The sequence below is a fragment of the Oryctolagus cuniculus genome, chromosome 9 (genome assembly GCF_051225735.1).
Source record: "Oryctolagus cuniculus isolate XC-2025 breed Fujian yellow rabbit chromosome 9, ASM5122573v1, whole genome shotgun sequence".
Taxonomy (NCBI): domain Eukaryota; kingdom Metazoa; phylum Chordata; class Mammalia; order Lagomorpha; family Leporidae; genus Oryctolagus; species Oryctolagus cuniculus.
In genome coordinates this window covers 34,551,063-34,578,962 of record NC_142875.1, presented here as the reverse complement: position 1 = coordinate 34,578,962, position 27,900 = coordinate 34,551,063, and the positions used below count along the sequence as shown (strand labels likewise).

Genomic DNA, 27,900 nt, shown 5'->3' with positions numbered 1-27,900 from the left:
TTTTTAAAAAACAATTCAAATTTTTATTGAGTTTTGTTTATATAATAAGGAATCAGCAACCACAGTAGTTGTCACTTGAAGTGATCACAGACCAAACAAAATATATAATAATTTTACATGGTTATATTACAATTTTTGAAAGATAACTACAGCATACCCATGTTTTGCTATAAACTGTATTCCTTTGGCCACAGGTAAGCTGTCAATAATATAAGGTGTTTGGTTATACACCTCTATCAATAATGGGTGATGAGGAGAAAATAGTCCAGAACATTTATAAATCCTTTGTGCTGTAACATTTGTGTTAACAATTATTTTGTCTGTTACTACCTTAAACACTTCTTACTACAAGGAAATACATTCTAAAGATAAACGGTAGCACTATTTCCTATCTTGGCTTTAATTATGCAAAGCAAACATGTTTATTTCTTGCCATCCTCTATTACTATGTTAAAATTTTGAACTAAACATTTTTTTAAAAAAAGCTATTGGATGCCATTTCATTGTAATTGTGGATTTTATATACTCTGTGTGCAGTTTAAAAACTTGAAGTATGTGCCAGATCATGATTCTGGCACGGAGAAGGAAGGACATTGAGATGCAAATGAGGAGGGTGTTAGGATGTTCAACCTCAGTACATGGTAACAAAAATGATCTAAAACAAGATATATTAAACTGAAAACATTGGTGACCCAAAGTTAATTTAAGACGGAAAGTCTGCAATGTCTTTTCTGATCGCAGACGTCTGAAAAAAATGGGAAGAAATTAAGACCCAAGTTTGTGGGTAATCTTAAAGTGGAATCCACATGGCATGTAAATGAATGATTGTCCTTTCTTTTGGGCTAAAATAGTTGGGTTTGATCATCACATTAGATTCTGGCAAAGAAAAACGTTGCTAGCTTGTTTCCAACATGTGGACTGGCTTACTAAAAGAAAAAAAAGTGGAAATTCTGTTGTATTTTAAGACAGAGTTAAAGCTCTTGGGCCCCATTTGTTCCTGAAGTCACTCTGAGAACATTGCACTGTGTTTTGCTGGAACGGAATCAGGACCTTTTAATTGAAGTGACGGGGCAATGACGAACATCAGGCTAAGAATGGGATTCAGTCCCCATGGGTTTCCTTTCACTCCACCTCATTCCCTCCCTCTTCCGTTTTTTCTTGTACATACTTTCACACACATTTCATCCCAAGTTAATCTAATGTACTTTGCCGAGGAGATTAAAAACTTAGGCAAGAATGCACTAAGTGCATTAAAATTCTGACAGACTCAGAAAGCAGTTTTGTCTCTGTGTGATAGAAAAGCACCATATGAAGAACGCTTTTCAATCGGTTCCTTACAAAAATAATATAAAGGTTAATAACCCCTATGGGCTGCTGTTACATGGACTAATCTGTGATTTTAAAAAGCCTTATGGTAGCTAGGTTGTACCTATACTAGACACCATTTTAACTACAGCACAGGTGAGAGAAGAGAGTGCATCCCACTCCTTTGCCATGTGGACACTGCACCAGGCAATTCACATTCTGTCTGTTATGGGGTCACTGGCATCTCTCCATTGTAGAGCATTGACTGGGGCCTGCCCATCATTTAAACATCTACATGTAGTGTATATAGCTAAATATTTACAGATGATGAAACTAAGCAGAGTTTAAACTACAGTAGTGAAAGAGGATTTTAATAATTCTCAAAAACATCTGTAGATAGTACTTTCTTTGCAGAGTATGTGAATGGAATATTTCAAAGAAGTCCTTTGGGAAAGGATTTCAAACCTCCTCTCCCTCTCCCTTTGAAATATTTTATCTTTTCGGAATGTAGAGTATAATGATTTTTAAGAACTTTGCCTTCATCTATCAGATACTTCATCTGGAAAGTTTAAATGCTTCCAATGTCCTAAAAATACACCAACTAAACTGCTTTCATATTTTGCATTCAATTGCAATCTGATCAATGATTTGACAATATTAATAAAAAGTTATTTTAAAGGATTATTTAAAATTATAAATTGAGTAATTTAAATGTCACTTCAAAACTCTGTTTTATAGTGACATATTTTTCCATTATATCAGATTCATATAGATTAAAAAATAAACCTCCTTAATAGGAACTCTGAGTAAGCTCTGTTTAAAATATAAGTGGTAAATGAATATACTGGAAATAATTAAGAGCTATACTGAAGTGCTAACTGTAGAAATTAAGTGCTTTCACAATGAGGCTTCCTTGATTCTCACTGCTTTCCTTCTCGTGATGTAAACAGCTCATAAAATGTCACGTGTATCTTTGAGTGTTAAAATAATCACTCTTACATTTTTACATTGTTTTGTGCAAATATACAATTTTTTTCAGGCAAAGGTTTCATTTTGTTGAAATGACTTCTGTTCAAAATAAAATGAAATTAAATGACTCTTCCTTCTTTCAAGATGAGCTGTATTTATTACTGGAACGGAAGTTGTCATATCCGTGATCGTTAGCTTTGAACTTCAAGCAGGACTGCTTTTCCTCCAAGGATTGTTTTTCTTCAAATGACTGGCACCAGCAACATAAGCATGACTGTACAAAACAAAGTCACTCATTATATGTCAACATTAGTCACCCTGTTACAACTTTCTTACTTTCTGGGGTTCTGTCTTTCCTTGCATAATTGGGAGTTCTCAGGCCCTTTCTTTCCCCTTATTTTTCCCTTGAAAAAAATTGAATTATATTTGAGTAGATGATAGTTTTTTCACTAAAACAATACAATGAAAGAATCTAAATAATAAAAGTTCTTGCCAAGATAAAGTTAATCTTAATTCTTGAAACTCTTGATTACTCGATAAATATTCTCAATATTTAAAAAATATATAATTCATGATGTTTGTCTACACAAACAGAAATATCACCACATCCATGTGTTTGTGTGTGTATAACATATTTAATGAGATTATACTATACATGTATTCCATAACCTTCTTCTTACTTGAAAGTTTCATAAACACCTTTCTGTCTCAATGAATTTAACAGTACTATGCTATTTTTTCCAGGGAGATGCTATTCTTAATCTTGTTATATAATAAGGTTAAAAAGTATACAAATCTTTTCCATGTTGTTACTCAGTAAGAATATAAAGTCTGCAAGCATCTCAGATTTATCCATCCAGATCTTCTCTTGGATTTTTTAAGATCCGAAATTTATTTTACTGTTTTCTGAGAAACTGTACATATAAGAAAATGGGAGATCCACTATTTTTAGTTCTAAACAATGAGAGAGTCAATTTTGATAAACGTTCTTTTCTTACTCTAAAATCTCAGTAATTCTTTGCCTACTCTCTATAACCAGAACATTCCTATTCAAAGCATTTCACAATCCAATGTTTTCTCATCACACAAGCAAGTTATCCTTAGGATTTTTTTGTGTGTGAAATACCACATCTGAATATGTACAAATATCCTGATGTTTAAGAAAAGTTTTCACTTTTTAACAAGTTTACTTAATAGCAAAAACTGCCTTGGTGGTTATAAGGAAGCTAAGTTCTTAGCACTCTAATAATGAAATAACAGAGACAAGTGGATCCTTCCCATGTAAGAAAGGATACTTTATTTCCTGTTAGATTGCTGAAGAAGTGAATAGATGGAGGGGTGGTAGAATACAAAAGCAGCTGAATGGGGAATAATTAGATAAATCCATATTGAACAGCAAGCTTCTGTTATAAAAAGAAGTAGAAGAATCTAAATCAAATTTGTTTAACTTGCTATTCACAAAAGTTCATGTGAAAAAGTATCCAACCTAATTACAATGGCTATTGGGAATAATGCCTTTAATTTATGTTTGGCTCTTATGTCATTGTGTGACAATTGTCATATAACTATGCATGTAATTCTTATTTATATTCTGAGCAATTCCATTAATATATGTGATTAGCTGAGTCTGTGGGGAGTGACTGGGATTCATAGGCAGAAATTGACTACAGTAGTTCATAAGCAAATGCCATATTTTGAAAAAGTATCTGTTAATGTAATGCAAGGGAAAACTATAAGGCAGTTTGGTAGATCTCTGTGGCTACAAATTTCTATAGTTTGAAAGGGCTGTGTTTAATACTATATTACAAAGGACTTTTATTGCAGAATATTACTTTCTTACCTTAAAGCAGTTTTTGAATCTTTTGCTCACCAAATAGAGAGCAATTGGGTTAATGCAGGAATTCAAGGAGGCCATATTGATTCCAATGTAGTCCAATACCAACAAAAAGCTGAAAAACAATAAACCAAAACATGTCTGTGAAAAACATGTTGCTCCAAGCATGTATTTGTTACAGACTTTTTTGTTTTTGCAAATAAAAAGACTATACATACCTAATGGTTTGAATCCATCAGTAGTCTCTGTCTCATTTTCTGTCACTGTCATCTCAACAGCTCCCTACCTCCCGGCCCCTCACTCCTGCCTCTCATGCCCAGATTTGTCTTTTAAAATGAAATCTCATTGCCAAGGCTGGCTGAAAAGAAAAGATTCACAACACCAAGAAGATCCTAACCTGATCTTTTCTATTTTGCCGTTCACTCATCATTTATAATCCTGCCTCTGTGTCCCCAGGGCTCTCCTAGGTATCCTTTACTCCTCCCTCTGAAACAGGAGCGAAGGGAAAACTGGGAGTCTGAAATGCTCTCCAAGGATTAGAAAAATGGTTTCTGTCTTCCTACCTATGAAAGGGGTGGGTGGAAATAGTTCTGAGTGGTGCTTATTTCCCACATGATGCCTAGTGTGCCTTTCTTACCTCAAAAGTTCACATCTATTGGGGTCATTCTGATCATAAAGTGTGAGCTTCAGGATCCTGCTGAGGTGAAGGGGCAGCCAACAGAGGGCAAAAACAAGCACCAGACAAAATACAGTTTTGGCCACTTCCCGTCTCTGAAAGAAAACCACAGTCAGACCCTGAAAAGATGCTCATTTGTTCACAGCATTTTCTCATTCCCAGCAGAATAGTTCACATTGTTTATAAAAATTCAGTGGCATTTGTAAAATTCAGGACATGGAGCTTGAAATTGAAAAGTTAATGTGAATGAGAACTAAAATAACTAGAGGTTCATCTTTAGAAGTTATGGTTCTCTTTGGATCCTTTTAGCAATATAGAATACATCTAAACAGGCAAAACAATTCTTTATAAATTCAGTGATGCCAGAAAAAAGGAAACATGCTCTGGTATATAATTTCTCATCACCATAATTTCCATATTCATCATTATAATTCTAACCATAAGTCAAATAATTTTATTTTCTTACCTGTTTTAAGTGATCATTTAAGGCAATTTGCATTCCACTCTTCTTTCTTAACATTTCACAGGTCATCAGAGTGTAAAAAAAGGCAGTGATGGCCAATGGTAAGCAGAAATAGAAACTAAATAGCCACCAATCTTTAGCTGTTTTATAAAACTATGAAGAAGAGAAATGTTTATGATTAATGCCTTTTCTTTAAGAAAGTCTTATGTACCAAATGTTTAAAAAATCAAGGAACAACTCTCTTCTAAAGAAAATCCATTTTATAAATACTGCACAATGTAAAATCTTTCAGGTCACATCTATCAAACAAATAACTAAACACCTATATTGAATGAAATAAACTTTTTCTAAAAGGTATTTCAGTTCTCTAGGGCAGTGTACTATAATCATGCTTTAAAATGTAAGCAGTTGTAAAATCTTGAAATATTTACTAATTCAATATTTTGTCTTCATACAAGTAAGTTATACTTTGGGTAACCTTTGTGTGAAATACCAAATATGAATATATAATAGATATCTTACTGTTTAAGTGAAATGTTCACTTTTTAGCAAATTTGTTTGATGGCAAAAACAGATATGAAAATGTCCAGGTTAACCATTTAGCTCATAGAGCATATGCAAATCCAAGATTTTAATGGAAAATCAAGGCTGTTTATTACATGCTTTATTGGTTATTATTTTTCTGCTGATATGTTTAAAATTCTTGCTGTGGATATATCCATGTTGACAAGAATTTATGTAACATATAAACCCTCCCCCTTTAACTAAGAGGAAACAATGGAACAAGAGTCATTCTCAATTTCACATAAATGTCCTTCTTCACTCTTTTCCTTATGATGACATACAGAGTTCATGAACTTTTCTTGAGAGATTTCTTATATATAAATTAGAAAATAATTTTTGGTGATAGTTAGACCAGCCCCCTTTGCACTAACTTCTCTGGACATATTTTTTGGAAAGATCCTTTTAACTTTAGGGTCTATCTTCTCGAGACCAGCATTACCATTCTTTTCCTGGTTCCTGGTCAAATATTCTGTAATAAATGGCCTGGTTGAAAAGAGCTTTGCAATGGCAGCTTTCTCTTTAGCATCAAAGACAGGGAGGACAGGCTTGCCTTTCAGAATCCGCCCATATTAGGGTGACTTCATTTCAAACATGTGCTGACCCCTCCTCTATTCCTGATGACTGCTGTGTTGCCTTATGCAAAATGTGGTAGCAGTCAGTCCTTTTGCTTCTTTTGGTGGAAAAGCTATACATTCACACTAATTCTCTGATGAGAACTTGGTGTATTTGTGTCCCTGAGATCCAGGGACAGGGTTCTTGTGGAAGCACTAACCTAGCTTCTTGTATCTTAGGGGATGAGTCACACCTTTATCCTGATGGTCCTGGGATTGATCTACACTCTTTGGACAGTCATAAATCAATTGCTTCTTAAGGAGTGAGGAATAGATGGAAATAGCTAAGCTTGTACAAGGGCAGAAAGAGGAAAACAGGTAAAATTTACCTGCATGAAGGCTGTTTTTTGAGTGGGATTAAGCAAGCAGATTCGCAGGTAACTTCCTTTGTAGTCAATTGTAACCAGGTTAAAACCTATAGCTTCAGGGACAGCCAGAATCACAGAGACCACCCAAATCAAAACAATTTCCACTGCCATCCACTTTGGAACCCCAATTCCTTTAATTCGACTCCAGGAAGCAACAGCTCGATATCTGAAGATGAAAACAGAATTGTTTTTCCAAGCTTGAAGAGCTTAATTTTGTAGAATGACACAGCTTATTTTTTTTAAAGATTTATTTTTATTTATTTGAAAGACAGAGTTACAGAGAGGCGGAGAGACAGAAAGAAAGGTCTTTCATTTACTGGTTCACTTCCCAGATGGCTGCAACAGCCGGATCTGCACCGATCTAAACCAGGTGCCAGGAGCTTCCTCCAGGTCTCCCACGTGGGTGCAGAGGCCCAAGGACCTGGGCCATCTTCTACCGCCCTCCCAGGCCATAGCAGAGAGCCAGATCAGAAATGGAGCAGCCAGGACACGAACTGGCACCCATATGGGATACCAGCGTCTCAGGCTAGGGCTTTAACCCACTGTGCCACAGCGCCGGCCCCAAGCTTATTTTCTAAATTCATGGCAATCAGTAATACAATATTCAGGTTATACCTGGCTTAAATATAAACTCTTACCTATCAATACTTAAAGCACATAGACTGAGCACAGTGATGCCCACAGAGGCCTTCTGTATGAAAGGTACCAGCTTACACATCTCAGCTCCAAATGGCCAGTCTTCTGCCAGCAGCTGCATTGAGAAGACACGAAGCTCTGTTAACACAGTGTTTCATATGACACTCTCTGACCTGCATTACTTAATGGAGAGTAATTAACAGGCAATGGAAGAGAACAAATCCAAGTTCTTATCCTTTTCCTCATGGGCTACATTTGAAAAGCACCAGCATTCAATTTATGAAATAGGAAAGGGCGTAGGGAATAATGAAAGTGTAGTTTAGAGAATTTATCGTACATATAGGGTAACTTGGAGTCAGGATCTTCTCATAAGAGCCAACCCAAGTCAGTCTGTTAACTTCTTTTTAGAAAAATGAAACCTGCAAATTTTCATGGTCTCAAAAGCCCAGGTCATGGCCAAGTCACATAAGAGACTAATTAAAAATAAATGATACATATTCCTTAGCTGAAGACACTGGACTATCCCTATGGAGTAGTACTCAATGGAGAATAGTGGGTACATTGATGTACTTGTTCTTTTTTTTTTTTTTTTTTTTTTTTTTTTTTTAGTGTTTATCTTCATTTTATTTTATTTTTTTTTTATCTTTTATTTAATGAATATAAATTTCCAAAGTACGACTCATGGGTTACAATGGCTTCCCCCCCCATACCGTCCCTCCCACCAACAACCCTCCCCTTTCCCACTCCCTCTCCCCTTCCATTCATGATGTACTTGTTCTTTATGGTTGTCAGCTTACTTAACTGAACAGTAACTCAGAGTAACCATACCATTTCTTGAACACATTGAGGCACATTCCTGCTTTAAGGCATTTGCTTTCAGTCGTTCTTTGTCCTGGAAGGCCTTTTTCCCCCCACAGATCTACTTGGCTAACACCCTTACCTCCTTTGGATCTTGCTCGAATCCCATCTTTTCCACATGACCCACTCTGATCACATCATTAAATACAATAATCAGCCAGTGCTCCTCATCACCCTTACCCTGCTCCACTTTCCTCCCAGGAAACACCTAATGTGCATGTTGGAATATGGACTTGTCTATTGGTTTATTGTTTGCTATCTGGGTCCCAAGAGCATAAGACAGAAAATGAGTTCTGTAACTGCCTAGAACACTGCCTTACCCATAGTAGACCCTCAATAAATACTCAAAACTAAATATAAATGACTATTGTTATACAATTAGCAAAATGACAGAATTCTTGCCATTATATACAGGTATTTCTCCTTTAATATTTTAAAAATAATTGCTCATGTTTTATTATTTATTTATTTTACTTATTTTAAAGGCACAGGGAAACAGAGAGAAAGAGAGACACAAGGAGAGAGAGCTCTCATCTGCTGCCTCACTCCCCAAATGCCTGCAACAGCTGAAACTGTGCCATCCCAAAGTCAGGAGTCAGCAACTCAATATGGAGTTGCCACATGGGTGGCAGAGACCCAAATACTGGAGCCACCTCCCTGCATCCCAGGGTGTATATTAACAGGAAGCTGGAATTTAGACTGGAGCAGGAACTCAGACCCAGGCACTCCAATACAGGATGTGGAGTCCCAAGTGGCCTCTTGCCTGCTATGACAAACACCTGACCTAGGTATTTTTCTTTGTTTCATGGCAGCACACACAGCCATCTATTATTGAATACAGCTATTTTCTTTTCTAGGACAATTGGGCGTGTCTCAGGCTGGTAAACAAATCACTTTAGGTAAACATCTGGATTGAATGTTCATGAGGCTTCAAAAATAGAGAAAAGTATTTGAAATCTATGTTTTCAAAAAATGCTTTAAAAATAGCCTTCCAAAAGTGAAAACTATTTTGAAACCCAATTGAATCTTTCTGTCCTTTCACTAGTAATGAAGAGTCTACTGAGTTTGTCAAGATGGGTTGGTTGTTCTATAACTAGAACGGCATCAAAAGCTAAAATGTGTGTCTTATTATGAATATGGCTTCAATACAGGACCAATTTCATTTTGCCAATTGCATTTCTAAATTAGACATAAAAAATTACACAGCATATGGGACAATGTTGACAGTTATATTGCATGTACATGGAGTGTAGGGTCCGGAAAGCCTATCTAAAGCAGGTGTCACAGAGGAATGGAGGATACTAGGTACAAGAGAGCCACTGGTGTCAGGAATATCAAGGGGGTTGGTGAGGTCTGGGGTGAACCTTTTGGAAAAGAGCAGGTGCCAATAAGCGTTATACATTTTTACTAACAGATTCCAAGTACAAAAATCTCTGATTTCCCCCCAAAAGACAAAAATTTGAATTTTCTATAATATCTCACAATCTATACAAGATGTTAACGAATTTCTATTTTTAAAGAAGACTGTCAGATAATGTATTAGCAAAATATATGTGTGGGACAGAACAGCTTCTATCTTGTGATTTCCAGATTAATCAGTTGACTCATAACCCTGCTTATTCATTCATTTAACAAACAGTTTTTGAGTGTTCACTCCACCATCCTGAGAACAACATACATGTCCGTGAAAAAACCAAACTTTTTCCTCTCATGAAGCTAACAGTCCAGTGAGAGAGGCAGACAAAAAATACACAAATAATTCATAGAGTATCACACAGAGACTGTCATCCTACTGGGGTACCTGAAAGAGTATGTGGAAAAATGGAACAAAAAGATAAACTCATTTTGGTACAAAACAGTTTTGAAATCCATTTTTTTTTTTTTTTGACAGGCAGAGTTATACAGTGAGAGAGAGAGACAGAGAGTAAGGTCTTCCTTTTTCCGTTGGTTCACCTCCCAATGGCCACTACAATTGGCGCGCTGCGCCAATCCGAAGCCAGGAGCCAGGTGCTTCCTCCTGGTCTCCCATGCTGGTGCAGGGCCTAAGCACTTCGGCCATCCTCCACTGCCCTCCCAGGCCACAGCAGAGAGCTGAATTGGAAGAGGAGCCACCAGGACAGAATCTGGCGCCTCAACCGGGACTAGAACCCCAGGTGCCGGCGCCACAGGTGGAGGATTAGCCTAGTGAGCCGCGGTGCCAGCCCATTTTTTTTTTCATAATACACATTTACTGTGAATTTTTTCATGACTCCATAAGAAAGTGATTTGAAAGATTTCAGGCATTTCTTAACAGGTCTCTAAGCTCTCCTGGAAAGGACATTTGAGTAGGGACTTCTGAGATAAAAGTCAGTCACATGAAGAATCTTCTAGGCAGATCAAAGAGCAAGTTAAAAGGCCATGAAGTCTGAGCAAGGCTGGTGGGGAACTGGAAGAAGAGCATGGAGTTATGAAAGGATGGAGTACAGTAATCCAGGCCAAATATAAAGGAGATGAAGCTATAGAGAGAGGAGCTTGAATGGCTTTCTGAGAGAATCCAACACAAGGTTTTGAACAGAGAAATGGCACAATCCTATCTGTTTACTTTTTTATGCCTTTGAAAGGCAGAGCAATGGAGGGATGGGGATGAGAGATATCTGCTATCTACTGGTTCTTTCCCCAAGATACCCACAACAACCAGAAGCCCAGAACTCAATGTGAGCCTCCCATGTGGGTAGCACAGACCAAGTACTTGAGACATCACCTGCTGCATCCCAGGGTGTGCTTTAGAGGAAGCTGGATTGAAAGCAAGAGTGGGGCTTGAATCCAGGTACCCCAATATGGAATGCAGGTATCGCAGGCAGTGACTTAACCTCTGTGCCACACTGTCTGCCCATTATCTGCATTCTAGAAGCTTAGTGTAGAATAGGATGTAAGGGTCAAAAAAGGAAGCACTAGTGAGAACTAGTGATGTCCTCACACTTAGATGAATGGGTTAGAGTATATATATTTTAGTTTAGTTTAGATTAGTTTAGTTCAGTTTTCATTTTTAACAGGTTCAACACAAGTCATAGCTACAATTTTGAGAATACAATGATGGGTATCCAGTAGGACTTGCTGAGACACATATAAGTTTATTAACTTGCTATGTTAGTTTCCAATATGCCTACACATTTTTAATACTACTCCCTTCAAAAGGAGAAGACTAATTTCCCTTCCCTTCCATATGTCCTGGACTTAAAGAGTTTTCTTCCAAAGAATGAAAAGGCATTTGGCAATAGGAATGTGTGATGTCGGGGACTAGTTCAGAGACGGTGTCATGGCTTCCTCCTTGTTCTTCCTGGGATCCTCATTCTTAGGGAGGCCAGCTGCCAGGTCATGAGGACACTCAGTGCCCTCTTGGAAAAGTCAACACATAGTAGATAACTGAGGCCTTATGAAAACTACTGGAACTAATTTGTTACATGCATGAATGAGAGGCTTTTCTGGATCTCATCAAACCTTCCCTCAGATGACTACAGCCTCGTGCAATACCTTGAGTATACCCTCATGAGCCATCCTGAGTCAGAACCACCTTGCTAAGCCACCCCTGAATTCCTGACACACAAACACAGTGTGATATAATAAAGGATTATGGTTTTGTCCTACTAAATTGTAGGGTAAATTTGTTACTCTTTATTAGATAACTAGCCCACTTGTCCTTGGTCACTCTCTTAAATAGTAGATTCACATTTGAATGCAGATGGTCTGACTGCAAAGCCAGTGCCTATAACAATTATCATGCTGCCACTGAATTTTGAAGAAGCTTCTTTTACACAAAAGAATACCTAGGAGTAAATCAAAGATTAACTTTTGGTGAAATTGACATGTTGAGAAGCAATGATTTGAATAGCCCTTATCTTGATTGTTGAGGAACAGTGTTTTTATTTTTTTAATTTGTTTAAATTTGTTTTTCTCTTCTTCATACTATCTGTTGAACTCTTTATTTAACATAGAGTTAATCACATGTATATAAAGTCAACTGAAAATAGATCTCAGTAAAAAAATGAGAGGGGGAATGAGAGAGGGAGAAGGAGGTTTGTAACTATAAATCTGTACAGCTCTGCATACAGTACTATGGACTATGTTCTAATGGTAGAGTTTAAAACCTTGTCATGGGATTCCCAAATCCCATTAAAATTGGTAGTAAAAATTCCATCTCAATTATTAAAGTGATCATATTAAGTATTAAAGTAAACATATAGATAGGATTAAGTGTTAAAGAGATACTATAAATAGCATCAGTGCCTGTTAATAATAATAATAGACAGAATGAAAAAGGAAGAATTGTCCAACATCGGAAGCAGTTCACACAGCAGATTCATAGAATGACAATCGCTTTAAGTAACACTCTGACCTCAGAATCAGCCCTTAAGGTATTTGGATGTGGCTGAAAGCCTATGAGAGCATTTCAGGCATGGAAAGCCAAGACACCATGGCAAAAAAAAAAAAAAAAAAAAATCCTATAGGAAGGATCTCTGTGAGTGAGACCCCAGTGGAAAGAAGGGGCCATCAAAGGAGGCTGCGCTTTTCTATGAAGGGAGGAGAGAACTTTTACTTTGCTTATGGCCTTCTCTAAACACTGACTGAGTTTGTGGTCATAAAAGGCTTTCATAGCCTTGGCAGCTCCTTGTAAAAGCCTTCAGTGATCATTGACATCATAATTCAGTGTTAATTGTTAAATTAAAAACAGAAGTCACTGTGCACTTACTCCCCATGTAGGACCTCCTTATGAGAATAAACTGCAAAACTTGTTCTCAGACAGTACTTTATATGTTGTGTGTGGGGGGGGTGCAAATTGTTGAAATCTTTACTTAGTATAGAGTTGGTCTTCTGTATATAATGTTAATTAAAAATGAATCTTAATGAAGAATGGGATGGGAGAGGGAGTAGGAGGTGTGATGGGAGAGGAGGTGGGAGGGTAAGTATGGGGGAAGAAATAGTATATTACTAAAATGTACCTATGAAATTTGTTTTCATTAAATAAAAGCTTTAAAAAACATTAACTTTTGGAGCCCATAGCTATGTGTCAAATAATGGTAAAATATCTAGGTACCTAGCAAAAGTATTTTCCCATCACCTAGTATGATGGTTAATGTTGTGTCATTGTGACTGGTTATAGGGTGTCCAGATTACACATTGTTTCTAGGTGTGTGTGAGGGTATTTCTGAATGAATGAGCATTTGAATATATATTTTTTTTGACAGGCAGAGTTATACAGTGAGAGAGAGAGACAGAGAGTAAGGTCTTCCTTTTTCCATTGGTTCACCCCCAAAGTGGCCACTACGACTGGCGCATTGCACTGATCCGAAGCCAGGAGCCAGGTGCTTCTCCTGGTCTCCCATGCTGGTGCAGGGCCTAAGCACTTGGGCCATCCTCCACTGCACTCCCAGGCCACAGCAGAGAGCTGGACTGGAAGAGGAGCAACCAGGACAGAATCTGGCGCCCCAACCGTGACTAGCACCTGGGGTGCCAGTGCCATAGGCGGAGGATTAGCCTAGTGAGCCACAGCACTGGCTGAGCATTTGAATCTATGGACTCAGTAGATTACCCTTCCTGATGTTGGGGTATCATCCAGTCTGTGAGGGTCTGAAAAGACAAAAAGGTGCAGGCAGGAAGAACTTGCCCCTTTTGTTTCCTGCCGTCCAGCATTAGTTGTGATATCTCACCTCATTTTCTCTGGCCCTTAAACTGGGAATTTCATGATTGGGTCTTTTGATTCTTAGTCTTTGAATGTGGACTGAGTGTTCTTGGGTTTCCAGCTTGAAGAAGGTGGATGTGGGACTTCTCAACCTCCATTATATCATGAGCCAATTCTTCATTAGCTACCTGTCTCTTTATCTATCCATCCATCCATCCATCCATCACCCATCCCTCCATTTTTCTATATTCTACTGGTTCTATTTCTCTAGAGAGCCCTAATAGACCCAGACATTTTATTCATATAATGCCCAAATATTTGGATAGTTTCAAATATTTTATTCAACCTCTAATTACTTCCAAATATATTAAAATTGGTATTATGTAGGTACTGCCATCAGAAAAATCAAGATGAATGAGTGTCTGGGCTGTTGAGGGGAAAGAAATCTCGCCAATGAAAATGAGGTCTGCACTGAATCCAGGCCCTGTTTTATGGTTACTATTGTTTTTGGCTCAGCCTGGAAATTGGATTATTGCTCTTCATACCACTGGGAGGCCTGCAGCCCAACCTCTGACCCTCACTATCACAGTGCACAGGGAAACACAAACTGAAAATTGTAACAGCGTTCTTCAAGTTCAGCACAGATAGTCAGAAACCTAATCGTAACTGAAAGATTACAATTTTCTAATCTATCCTTCCAAAGAGAAAGGGGCCGGGAAAAAAAAAGAGAGCCTTAGCCATCCTCAGCTTTCAGTATTTCACATTTGGAATCCGTGCCTGGATGCTCTAGTTCTGAGAGGCCTCAGAAGATGAGGGAAGAGGATGTACTGTGGCTTCCATTATTGGGTAATGAGAAAGATGACTTTGCCAGGCCTCTAAATGTTCTTCCTCTATAACAGCTCTTCCTAATCAGAAGGCTTTGTAGAGACACAGCAAGCCTTGTACTCCATGATGGAAGCCATGCCTCTACTGATGTCCATCTCTGTCATCGTAACAGATTCTACCAAGACAGTGTTTGGGCTAGTTAGTTCCTGGGGCTTCTCTGAAATGCAAATACATCAGTTTTTCATTTGATGCAGAAAGATATCTGGAGCGTGAAAATGCTATGGCTTTTTTCTTTTTATAAAAAAAAAATCACCCTTAATTAAGATGCTATCATTAAAAATTAGTGACAGAATATTCTCATAGTTTTCTATGATCCCTGAAAATTAATTTTTCACCTCTGTTCTCATGAAGAACATTTAACATCTGTAATTTGAAGTCAAACTATATATCTTTCTTTGCAGGTGAGGAAATTGATTCATTTTATTGCAAAAGGAAGCAAGTTTAAGCCCTGTTATAATTCTTATTTTTCTATTTTTAGTTTCTGTTTGGGGTTTCATCCCATTAAATTATATATCTTTTTTTTTTTTTTTTTGAACAGGCAGAGTGGACAGTGAGAGAGAGAGACAGAGAGAGAAAGGTCTTCCTTTGCCATTGGTTCACCCTCCAATGGCCGCCGCGGCCTGCGCACTGCGGCCGGCGCACCGCGCTGATCTGAAGGCAGGAGCCAGGTAATTATCCTGGTCTCCCATGGGGTGCAGGGTCCAAGGACTTGGGCCATCCTCCACTGCACTCCCTGGCCACAGCAGAGAGTTGGCCTGGAAGAGGGGTAACCGGGACAGAATCCGGCGCCCCGACGGGGACTAGAACCCGGTGTGCTGGCGCTGCAAGGCGGAGGATTAGCCTAGTGAGCTGCGGCGCCGGCCTAAATTATCTATCTTAAGGCAAGGTCTAGGTACTGATGACAAACCAAACATGTATTGAAAAATGTTTCTGGGGCTGGCATTGTTGAACAGCAGGTTAAATTGCTACCTGAGTTACCAGCATCCAATATGGGTGGTGGTTGGAGTTCTGGCTGCTTCTCTTCTGATCCAGCTCCCTGCTAATGCAGTTGGGAAAGCAGCAGAAGATGACCCAAATCCTTAGGCCCTAGGCCCCCAGATGGGAAATCTGGATGAAGCTCCTGGCTCCTGGCTTTGGCCTGGCACAACCTTGGCTGTTGAGACCATTTGAGGAGAGAACCAGCAGCTGGAAGATCTCTCTCTCTGTCTCTCCCTTTCTCTTTGTAATTCTGCATTTCAAATAAAGTAAATAAATCTTAAAATAGTTTCTGATTGCAAAAATGTTGTTAGGGTTCAATACTGATACTATGTCCCTTCTGAGTTAAATTTTTTAGGTCCCATTTAAAATTAAGGTTGACTATATATTACCTAACATTTACCAAATAGTAGCCAGTTGGCAAATACTTCCAGAGCTCACACTGGTTTTCACATCATGCTGTCTTATTTAACAGCATAGCTTTTGTTAGTGGTAGGTCCTATTGGCAAAGTGAAGTTGATTTGACACAATGAGAGCCTATCTTTGAGCTCACCACTTTTCTCCTAAGTGTATCCTGCTTCCCTAGCACATTTTTTTCAGATGATAAAAACAAACAAACAAATAAATACTAGTTTCAAAAAAGATGTGACTCTCTGGCCTCAGAATCAGCCCTTAAGGCATTCAGATATGGCTGAAGAGCCCATGAGAGTATTTTAGGCATGGAAAGCCAAGACACTCTGGGGAAAAAAAAAAAGGAAGACCTAAATGGAAGATCTCTGCGAGTGAGATCCCAGTGGAAAGAACGGGAGCCATCAAAAAGGAGGTACCTTTCTCTGAAGGGAGGAGGGAACTTCCACTTTGACTATGACCCTGTCTGAATAAGATCGAAGTCAGCGAACTCAAAAGGCTTCCATAGCCTTGGCAACTCATGACTAGAGCCTAGGGAGATTACTGACGCCATAAACGAGTGTCAAATTGTTAAGTCAACAACAGGAGTCACTGTGTACTTACTTCTCATGTGGGATCTGTCCTTAATGTGTTGTCCAATGTGAAGTAATGCTATAACTAGTACTGAAACAGTATTTTACACTTTGTGTTTCTGTGTGGGTGCAAACTGATGAAATCTTTACTTAATATATACTGAATTGATCTTCTGTATATGAAGATAATTGAAAATGACTCTTGATGTGAATGGAATGGGAGAGGGAGCGGGAGATGGGAGGGGTGTGAGTGGGAGGGAAATTATGGGGGGGGAAGCCATTGTAATCCATTAACTGTACTTTGAAAATTTATATTTACTAAATAAAAAATAAAGATTAAAAAAAGAAAAAAAGAAAAAAAAGATGTGACTGTACTAATTATATAATTTATACTCAAGGATGGCCACAAAGATGTTTGAAAAAGAATAAAATGAAGAAAATCCAAATATATTATTTTCATGTTATATTATAGAATATAGTGTAGAATTTAAAAATATAAAAGCATAAATTACATGAAAAATCAATAAGTATCTTTTCCTTAAGGATATTGTGAAAATACAAAATCTCTCCAACTGAGGGAATTACATGTTTCCTTTCTCCTTTTAATTAAAAATCATGTTCATAAGATATTAAGTAGAAACAAAAGACCCTGTGAATATACACCCCTGCTAATGCTAAAAGGAATCAAGCCCCATAAAGTCAGGAAATGCCAATGTTAATCCTCTTGCACTAGCAAATATTCTTTCGCCCCATTAACCATACATATCACTTTATTTTTCTTTTAAACAGTATACACTAAGTCTTAACTATTTATTTGTTTCAGAATATTCTACAACATTCCTAATGCCTACTACAAAGCCTAGCACACAGTAGTCAATCCTTAAATGCTTGTTGATTAACAATGAATGAATGACTGAATAAGCAAATTAATATGATTATAAGCCAGAAAGCTATGATAAAATTTTTACAGTGAGTCATGATGACTATGAATTTATATTTTGTATTTTCTAGTAGAGTTGATCAAGTCTTGTTGACTCGAGAGCCAGGAATGCTGGATTGAACTTTACTCTTATTGGAGTTTTGCCCTTCCAAGCAGGCTAGAAGTGGCAAAAGACAGAGATTCCTCTCCCACCCTCTCTCTCCTACTCAAACTTGTCAAGGAAATGACTGATAAAAAGCCGAACCTACCGTTTCTCACCATCTAGTGAGATTCTATGGAGTATTTTAGTTGCAGGCAGCATGGTGAATTTGGCAGAGGTAGATGCAGTAAACAGGGATGTTGTAAGACATGATTGGATGAGCAACAGGTTTGTAAAAGACAAGTCTGTTCAATCTCATGTGAATTGTGAACATGGCTTTCAAATGACTGCCATTATACAAATGTTTTTACAGTAAGAGTCAAAGAGGGAAATAATGGAGTAGCTGCATTTCACAACGTTGGGAAAGGGTGTATTCTGTTTTTATCTTTGTTTCCTGTAGCAGATAAGAGCTTTTCTGTGTTTCAACTAGCATTTTTTCTGATAGAACATCCTCATTCAAGAGTTTCAATGTATGTCAGAATTCTCTTTTTGAAATTCATTCATAGGAAAAGAATTCAATGTAAACTGCTGGACACATGTATAGACTCTTTCCTGATATACATTGTACCCATGCCCTCAGGGACAAATAGAAATGATAAATTCTACTTTGAATCCAACAAAATGCTCTTAATCACTTAAAGATTAGGCTGTGTGGATCAGAAATATGCAAGTCAGAAATAATGACAGCTCACTCTTCTGGGGTGCCATTTAAATATTTCATAATGTTTGTGGTATCCCCTGGAGTTGTACAAGATAAAGGCACTGTCCCTGGAAATAGTTTCATGTATACCCACAAAACACTGAGCGTTTCCCTGCTCTGGAAAGATTCCTCTCACTCACTGAAATAGAACAATGGCTCCACGAAAACCAAATTTCTATGAGAATCAAAGAGAAAGAAAAAAGATTTTAGAAATATTTCTTAAAATCTTCAGTCTCTACTAAGAAATATTTCTAAAATAGAAATAGCAGAAACTGGAGTTCACCTCAAATTGGTGTATTTCCCCATGAGTGTTACAATGAAATTTATTTCTGTCTCTGTAATAGTCTAATAAAGAAAGGGATTGTTGCTCTCCTATCATCTGAACTTAAAAATATATCCACAGTCTGTGCTTAAAAGCTTTCATTGACTCATTACATGTTTTGAAAATATATAATTAATATAAATAACAAGCACCGTTTACAAAGAAGACTATTGCTAGATTCACTACTCTGAGCTGGATCTTCTGATTTGGTACCTAAACAAATTGAAGGAGAACTTGATAGCTTCACAGCTCTGAACAAGTCTCTCAAAATGAATGTCTTGAACAAAACACCCTCAGTATGCTATACTTAAACCTAATCCTGTCTATGAAATATAGGAAGAGGGACAAGATAAGCTACTATGAGAAGATACCTGATAAATAGTTTGAAAGAATTGAGTAAGAATCAAGAAGAGAGTGCATAGAGAATAGTTTTTCCCTTTCCGGAAACTAAAATGAAAATGAAGAGAGAAGTAGAGAAGGGACACAGGTCAGGTCATGAGCATAGTTTGAGCCAAGAGGAAGGAAAAGTTCTTGAGAAATGCTTCAGTCAATTTTGCTAAAAAATGTCTCACTCTTGTCATTCCCACCTCTGCCTTCTAAGATCACATTTGGGGAGTTCTCTTTTCATGTTTACACCAAAGAACCCATAGGGCAAAAGAAATAACCCTAAAATCAAAGCACTGAGAATCAAAGAAGTCTAAAATGAAAGGAAGTTGTTGGCTAAGGTACAACCATACACCACACTCAGCCCCAAACATAACCAAACTCTTTTCAACTTTGCAAAGTTCAGAAAGAGAAGGTTTCACATCATAAATTACATTTTGAATCTTAGTTCAGGCTTTATATGTCAACACTCTTTAAAGCATTTAATCATTTATTAGTATTTGGCATGTTTCTCCAAAAATAATCAACTATAGCATATTAGCCACACAGAGATAACCTTATATGGTTTTTTTGTGAAACGAAGAACATGGCTCCCTGGCCTTGAGGCAACAGGGTCTTGGCTATGTTATCCTCTCGCACAACTATGGAAATATCTTCAATCTTGAACAACTTACTTTAAGTGATCAAAGAAAAAAATGCAAAGCCTTTGATAGATATGGCTTACCATATTAAAGAAAATATTACCTTGCCATTTTCAGAGGCTTGGATTTATGGAGTGACCCAATGTCTGACTGAAGGCAAACACAAGAAGTTCTAAACTTTTGCCAACCATTTTGCCACAGGAATCTATAATAAACATGTGAAGCGGTGAATTGAGAATATAAAGTCTTGAGTTTCTGGATATTCTGAATTCTGCTCGTGACCTGTTAACTGGGTATGAACAATACCCTAGAGAAGGGATCAAGTTTGACTCCTTCTTTTTAACTTGGACACTTGTAGAAATATGAATAGAAAAAACTCATTGTGTTAAAGTCTTATTTATAACATCATTTATCCTCAAGTCTTTGTCTGGTGTTGACTGTTGCAGACACTTGTACTAGATGGGTGTTGGGGTATTGGTTTTATTTTTTGATTTTAGTTCTTTCAGGGCTAATAGCCTTATTCTGTAAGTACCTTTTAAAAGCTAATACTTTAAAGATGCTGCTTAGTTAGTGTTTCTTAATTTTTTTTTTTTTGCACTGAATGAACCTAAGAGGTATTAGTTTCCATTTTTAGTTCAAAATCCTTCTGCTACTAAAATTTCTTTACATATTGCTAAAATATCACTAAAATATCTCAGCTACTTGACCAGCAGTGAGAACTGTACTAAGAAACTGGGAGAAATTAAACTCCCCTCCCAGTGATACTTTTACTTCTTGTGTTGCTATACTTGCATGTATGTCAATTTACTGATTAGAAAATTGTGTAAAAAGTTAAATTTGATAGCATTACATCAAATTTCACTTTGAACCATACAACTAATTGTACACAAACATGTTAAGTATCAGAAATTGACAAAGAGAAAATAGTGGAAAATGTGAATTTGTTCAGATAGTTCTGATTGTGTCATAGGCAGAAAATGTCTAATTACCTGCCAAGTTATTTCACTCAAAAGTCATTTGTGGTCTCAGTGAAGCAAGTCCACATTTTGATATGCCAGCATTTTTTTTACCCCACCCCACTCCAGCGTTTTAATGTTATATGTCCCCTACCTCAACTAGTTAAATGTTAAAGATCAGATTAGCGGTTTTGCCTTTCAGAACTGTGAAGGCAGCCTGTTTGCCTCTAATAGTAGCCTACAAAGTCTTAACAGCAAAATATTATTAAAGTCCTCCAAAGGAGCACCAGCCTAATTTTTAGCCCTCTACCTTCACTGGACACCTGATTACATTTGAATCTTCATCACACTAGTTAATGTGGATATTGATGTATGTGTTTTCAATTTGTTTACTTATGAGTAAATCATAAAGGAAGCTATATTTGAGAATTAGCTGTATTAACTCTGTTATCCATCCATGTAAATGTATCACAAAGAGAGTGAACTTGGTAAATGAAATCCAGAAAAGTTCATTCTTTGCTCAAGAATTTTTTAACTTCTCTCCAACCTGCAACCAAGTCTTGTTAAATATAAGCACCAAACCAAACCAAGCCAAATCAACTAACCAATCAACCAATCACAACATAAATACCTTCATAGCATCCATGTTTGTACCCAGTTCCTTTGCTACTGACACAGGTTTCACATCTGTGCTATTATAACTTAGTGGTCAGATCAGGCTTTCATATACAGCAAACATCTGTATTACCACATTCATTTTAGCATTAGGGAGGACATAATAAGTAGCTTGTAGATAAGGAGCAATTTATCCTAACATTAGATATTTAAATGCTGGCTTTTGGTGCAGGTGTGTATGTATAGAACATGTAAATACTGGCCATGGTGACCCAAATATGTATTAGAGATAGACATTAAGATATGTACTCCTCTCTCTCTATATATATGTAGAGAGATATACAAAATAATGATTAAAACTATGCGACAATAACTTTGGAGTATAATATGACAATATATATCAGAGTTACAATCCTGTAATTTAGTAATTCCAGTTCTAGAAATTTACCCTTTAGATGTAGTCACACATGTGAGCAAAGCCCTATGTAAGAACATTATATGTAGCCATGTTTATATTGACAGGAGCTGAAAAATAACATTCAGAAATTAAATGATCATTTTAATGCACATACATTTATTTTAATAGCATTTTTATGTGCTTACTAATGATAGATCCTGTCCCAAGTGATAAATATCTACATACTTATATATATATATATGCATTCTTATAACATTAAATAATTGTGTGTGTACATACATATATACACATACATAGGTTTTTGTTTTGTTTTGTTTTGTTTTTGGACAGGCAGAGTTAGACAGAGAGAGAGAGAGAGACAGAGAGAAAGGTCTTCCTTCCGTTGGTTCACTCCCCAAATGGCCACTACGGCTGGCGCGCTGTGCTGATCCAAAGCCAGGAGCCAGGTGCTTCCTCCTGGTCTCCCATACAGGTGCAGGGCCCAAGGACTTGGGCCATCCTCCACTGCCTTCCCAGGCCACAGCAGAGAGCTGGACTGGAAGAGGAGCAACCAGGACAGAATCAGCTCTCCGACTGGGACTAGAACCCGGTGTGCCTGCGCAGCAGGCGGAGGATTAGCCTAGTGAGCTGCGGCACCGGCCTATACATAGGTTTTTAAATATACATTTTGGATGATTGAATTTCTTGTTTTTCATCAGGGAGGTAGCCAGTAGTATAGGCATAGCTTTAGCATGTGATGAGCAGGGTAAAGGGGCTTTTTATTTATAACATGTTAAAAGTTTATTTGAAACTATTAAACAGGTTATCTTACTAAGGTTCCATAGATACCTCTATGGCCTTAGACAAAGGATTTCAATCCCTGGCTGTACAACAGGAGACCTGGAAAGTGCACTGACTACCTGAATGTTTCCAGGGACTCAGCCCCTTGAGGGAGGCAAGGCAGGGCAGACGTGGCTCCCAAGTTTGTTAGTTTCTCACAGCAGTACTTCTGTGCCCTCCCCCCATTCCACAGCCACATCAAGGACTGTGGCTTCCAGCATTCTGAGGGATGTCAATTTTATTGAACTTTGTACTTTTGAACTCCAGATTCATGTAATAGATTCATATTGTTGTTTCTGTGCCCCTGGGCATGTAGTGTGCCAACAGAAGGGTTGAAGGACTCCAGGAACCCTCACAAATAGTACATACTATATTCTCAGAGACTATTGCTCACAAAACTAGAAATCATTAGTTTAGAGACTCAAGTTTCTCACTTTAGAATACAGTTAAATGGCATTCATGATTCTCTTAAAATTACTTGTTATGAACTATAATACTTCTCTGAAGTGTATTTTTAAAAACTTACTCTGGAGCTGCAGTGATTTGGCAGGATAAATATCTTTTTAGTAGCCCTGTATTAGGTATTTTGGTAAATAAAGCCTTTAGAATGACATCCACTATTATCATTATATGCTAGATTGTCTACAGTGGATTTCAAGAGATAGACATCCTCAAATGACCCAAATTAATTTCTGAAAAACATTCACCCAGCATCCTATTGTGTGGTACTGTGTCGCATAATGCCAGCAATGCACTTAAATGTGGTCCTGTAACACTCAAGTTTAGGGAGGGCCATGCTGTCTCTGAGTGCACTCAATGCAGTGGGATTGAGAGCATCAAGGATTCTAGGGCCAGTTGACCTTGGTTCAAGCCTAAGTTTTATCAATTTCTAGCAGTATGATGTTGGACAAGTTTCTTTACATCTCTGATGCATAGTTTCACTAGATGTAAAATAGGGTTAACAATACCTCCATAGGATTGTTGCAGTGATGTAATGAAATAAACCAAGCCCCTAGAGCATAATAGAAGGTAGCATTATCATATTATGCCTCAATTAAAACCAAAGTTCACAACATAAGATTCATCATTGGCATACTTAACTCTGGGTCCTAATTTTATGTAATGGAATTTGTTTATGGCCAATACAGATGATTATGTCACTAGATTTGTAATGACTCATCTGTTTATTTCAGAAGTAAACATATAGCTTAAATAGACTGAATGGCTTCAGGGAAAACGAAGTAACATCTTAAAGAAGAAAAGAATTTGAAAGGAAAGGAAACCTGTGTGACCCTTTTGGGAGTCAGATATTTTCTGGTTTACTGAACATACTCATGTGACCAGGCAGAAAGCAAAGTGGTCCTGAAACTGCTGATTGACACTTGATGTGGAGGCGACACACCAGGAAGGTGTCTTCAACCCCATCTTCCTCACAGCTTGTCAGCTGCTGGCTGCTTTCAGAAGGTTTGTAACTAGGATACTCAAGTGGGGTTTCCTGGGAACTCTTTAGGACTTACACAAAATTTTCAAACCTGGCAAAACTAGACTGCAATCTTCCTTTTGCAAGGGATACTGTTTTCCTTATTTTTAATTTTTCACACCACCTTGTATTCAATAGTTTCTCAATTCCATTTTGATGAATTGCCTTGAAATTCCTCTGTCAAATTAGAATGGTAGGACTTGGCCTGTGAGACTCAGTAAGAAGTAAGTGGGTCACTTCTGGCTCCAGTGGAGTTGGAACTGCCTTTAAGGGACACATGCATCAGCCCATTTCTCCAAGAAAACCCTCAGAGTTCCTCAGAAGCAACTGTCATTCATGACTGCAGGGTTTCTTCAGAGTGTCCCTCCTTTTCCGGGAGTGTGTCCCTCTAGGGCCTAGATCCTAATCCGAATCTCCTCTCTAAACCTCAGAAATGTCTGGAATTCCCTCAAAATGTGGCTATTGGGATTAGGATTTCCAGAGGTTCATGAAGGGAAGTTTACAGATATGCCTCACAGCATACTGTAAACTCACGGTAACTGCTCCCGGCACAAAGATCAAAGCATCCCCTAAAACCTTTGCCTGCCCGTTCTCCACCTTGTACTCACGACAGGGCAAATCCACAAAGTGCATCCCGTTACCTTGCATCTTGGTTGTGCTTTTACGTGCAACTCTGTAGTGCTGCTGCTGAGGGGGCAGAATTTTAAATATGTCTATAGCTCTTAAGCTGTTTTTCTTAAGCACCAGGAACCTCCCACCCCTGTAGGTAGGCACTCACAGCCTTATTGTGGAATTGAGGAAACTGAGGCCCAGATGGGCCTGGGGGGTGTTTGGAATTCCAAAGCAATCCGGAGTCAAGAAGTGTGGGTACTTATGTCCTGCTTGGCTCTTTGTGGCTGTTTCCTGGGATGTCCCTGATAATCACACAATACTGTGAACTACTGCAATCATTAGATTTTCAGTGTTCCTTGATTTCTTCCTTAAATAATCAACGGGACGCAGTCACATACTTTGCACTTTGGAATCTGGTACATTTGGGCCTGATCCCTAGCTTTCCCTCTTACTCATTGTGAGACACTGAGTGCCCTGTTTGTCATCGATTAAATGGGGATAATATCTACTTATGGGTGTGTGGAAAGAGCAAAAGAAATACGACATCTAATCTGTGGTTGGTGCACGGTAGTCGTTCAGTACAGAAGAGCTACACTCATTTACAGCAGGTGAAATGTGTTTGTCCTGCTCACTAGTCGGGGCCTCCCCAGGGCCCCAGGGTAATTTATTCCTAAAAACCCACTCCAGATCTTCTGCTTAAGGGTCCTCCAAGACTGCACTTGCCAAAGTTGGTGTGCATTTCAATCACCTGGACAAGATGCAGATTCCGATTCAGTAAGTCTGGGGTAGACTTGCATTCACAACAAACTCTCCAATGCTGTCAAGGCTGCCAGTCCATAGGTCACACCTGACTAGCCAAGCTACAGCCAGTGGGCTGGACTTGGGCACTAGATCCTCTGGGCTAGTGGTTCACCGACTTTACAGTTTATTGCAATCACCTGGAGGGCTTGTTCAATAAGAAATCGATGGGCTCTAAGCCAGATTTTCTCCTCCGTAAGGCTAGCGGTAGAGCCAGAAAAACTCTCATTTCTAGCAACTTCTCAAGTGATACTAAGGCTGCTTGTCTGGGAACGAGGCTTGTCCTGGGATTACCAAATTCCGAAGGGAATTTGGCACCAATGATTTCTGGCTTTTGCTAGCTCCCTCTAAAGGTGCTATCCCCCCTCCCATAAGCCTGCAAGGTTACTAGCAGGTGCCCTTTACCTTGTATACATTGATGGGGATGTCAATGATGATGTGCAGCAGGTCTCCTAGAGCCAGGCTGGCGATCAAGATATTGGGGCCATTTCGCATGCACTTGTTCTTGTAGATGATTCGCAGCAGTGTAGAGTTTCCGATGATGCCCAGCACGAACACGAGGCAGGATACCACAGTGTTGATGTACTTGAAAGTGTCCTTAATCTCTGTTGGTCTCTGACACGGAGGAGGGGTGCGTCGCGGGGCTCCGGCTGTCCTCCCTTCTTTGGGTATTTCAGCAGGTGCAGACGACCGTGGTAGGCTGGCGTTGGAATCCCTTGGCCAAGAGGTCTTAGTGGAAGGTGTCAGGATCTCGCTGGCTCCCAGAAGCGGTGGAGTAGCGGGGGCAGACGGCATTTCTCTCTCCTCTCCCCAGACCTCGGCCATCCCGCAGGCAAGAACCAGCGCCAGCAGGGCGAGTCCGCACAGGCTTGGCGGCGGCTGCATGCTGCTGCCTGCTTTAGCGGGGCGTCAAGTGGCAGCCCGGCAGTTTTCAGAGCCTGGAGACCGGCAGGGGAATCAAGACAGAACACTTGGGTCAGCCACTCCAGCCACGCCTCTGCAAACGCGAGCGCAGGAAGCAACTACGTAGCCACCGTCTGCGCGCAAAAGCAAAAACCAAGTTGGCGCGCCAGTGGGGAAGTTTGGCGCATCTGGCTAGGGAGCGCACGAGGGCTGAGGAATCAAAGCACCTAGTGGCCAAGGTCGTGTGCTACTCTGTAATTTGCCCTATAGGGGAACCCCGGTATCCAGGCTCTGAACTCCTAGGGTCCTCCCGGGGTGAAAGCCGCTACTCGCCGGCTGGCTGCGCTCCAGCTCCGCGAGCGCACCCAGAACTGCGCGGTAGGAATCGGGGAACCTGAGACTTGTCATCTGGGTCCCATGGCGGGGGAGGATACTGGATTAAATTGAAAACTTCTGTCCCCCTTCTAGGGGCTGCAGGCTATCCTGTACCCGCACGCTCATTTTAATTTGTTCTATCGATAAAATCCCAAACTACTAAGTCAAGTCGAGGCCCCGGGACAAGATCCGAGCGCTGGTTTTAATGCAACACCAAGCCAGAATATTTACCTCGCGGAACGGAGGCAGCAGGCGCAGAGCGACAAGAGAGGACCTCCTTCCCGGAGCTGCAACGGAGGCACGCTTGGCTCGCAGTTGGGTTCCAAGCCTAAATGCGCAGGGAGCAGAGCACGCCTCCCTCCAGCTGCAGGCGGGTCTGGCTCTGAAGGAAGGCGGAGAGAATGCCAGACAGCGAAACGTCCGGGGCTTGCTCGGGGTCTCTGCTGTCCCCAGACAAGTACTTTTATTCATTCGTCGCTTCCCCATCAATCACCGCCTGACTCCTCCCGCGCCTTCCGATCGCGCCACAACCTTTCCCCTGGGCGATGCCTGGACAGCATCAGCGGCAGAGGGGCCGTCTGTGGCCGGGGCGCTTCCCCAGAGGCTGTTTATTTGTCAAAGAGAAGCCCAAATCCAGAATGGGTCGTCACGCGCCTCACGGCACTCTGAGGCTCTGGACTAGAACCGGGCTCTTGTATTAATCGGGACAGTCAATGCCTACTCTGACTTTTGTTGCAGATAAAGGTGCCTGCCGCTGTGATATTTAGGAACTGGATGGTTGGGGGGGGGGGGGGTGCTGCTCTTGGCTCCGTTTTTGTTGCGCTCTAAGTTTCAACATGAAAGAAGAGCTTTTTTCTCAGGCCATCTCCCTGGCCCCTAAAGGACTGAGAAGTCCTCCTTCATTAACTGTAGCACAGCTATTGTCCTCTCTTCCTGCGGCGTCCTGAGTGCTACTGCCAGGTCAACTCTGGGATTTTTATACAGTGCCCATCAGGACCCGACACCTGTAGGAGACAGG

The 27,900-nt window shown here is 39.5% G+C and overlaps 1 protein-coding gene across 2 annotated transcripts; it reads right to left on the bottom strand.

Annotated features, from left to right (window-relative positions):
• Positions 1-27,494, bottom strand: EDNRB (endothelin receptor type B). Of its 2 annotated transcripts, XM_008259981.5 has the most exons (8): positions 27,114-27,494; positions 26,010-26,542; positions 7,429-7,541; positions 6,752-6,956; positions 5,251-5,400; positions 4,746-4,879; positions 4,115-4,223; positions 1-2,548 (listed from the first exon to the last, which is right to left on the bottom strand). In XM_008259981.5, exons 2-8 carry the CDS (start codon positions 26,487-26,489, stop codon positions 2,414-2,416), a joined length of 1,326 nt encoding a protein of 441 aa, XP_008258203.2. In that variant the 5' UTR covers positions 26,490-26,542; positions 27,114-27,494; the 3' UTR covers positions 1-2,413.
• Between the last annotated feature and the right edge of the window lie 406 nt (positions 27,495-27,900).

Bases quoted from the DNA above. Each gene is read 5' to 3' on its own strand.
- EDNRB (XM_008259981.5), bottom strand. From the start codon at position 26,489: ATGCAGCCGCCGCCAAGCCTGTGCGGACTCGCCCTGCTGGCGCTGGTT. The intron at 5,401-6,751 runs GTAAATTTTACC...TCTTCTTCATAG, and splicing joins AAAAAACAGCCTTCATGCAG to TTTTATAAAACAGCTAAAGA. The intron at 2,549-4,114 runs GTAAGAAAGTAA...TGTTTTGTACAG, and splicing joins GATTCAAAAACTGCTTTAAG to TCATGCTTATGTTGCTGGTG.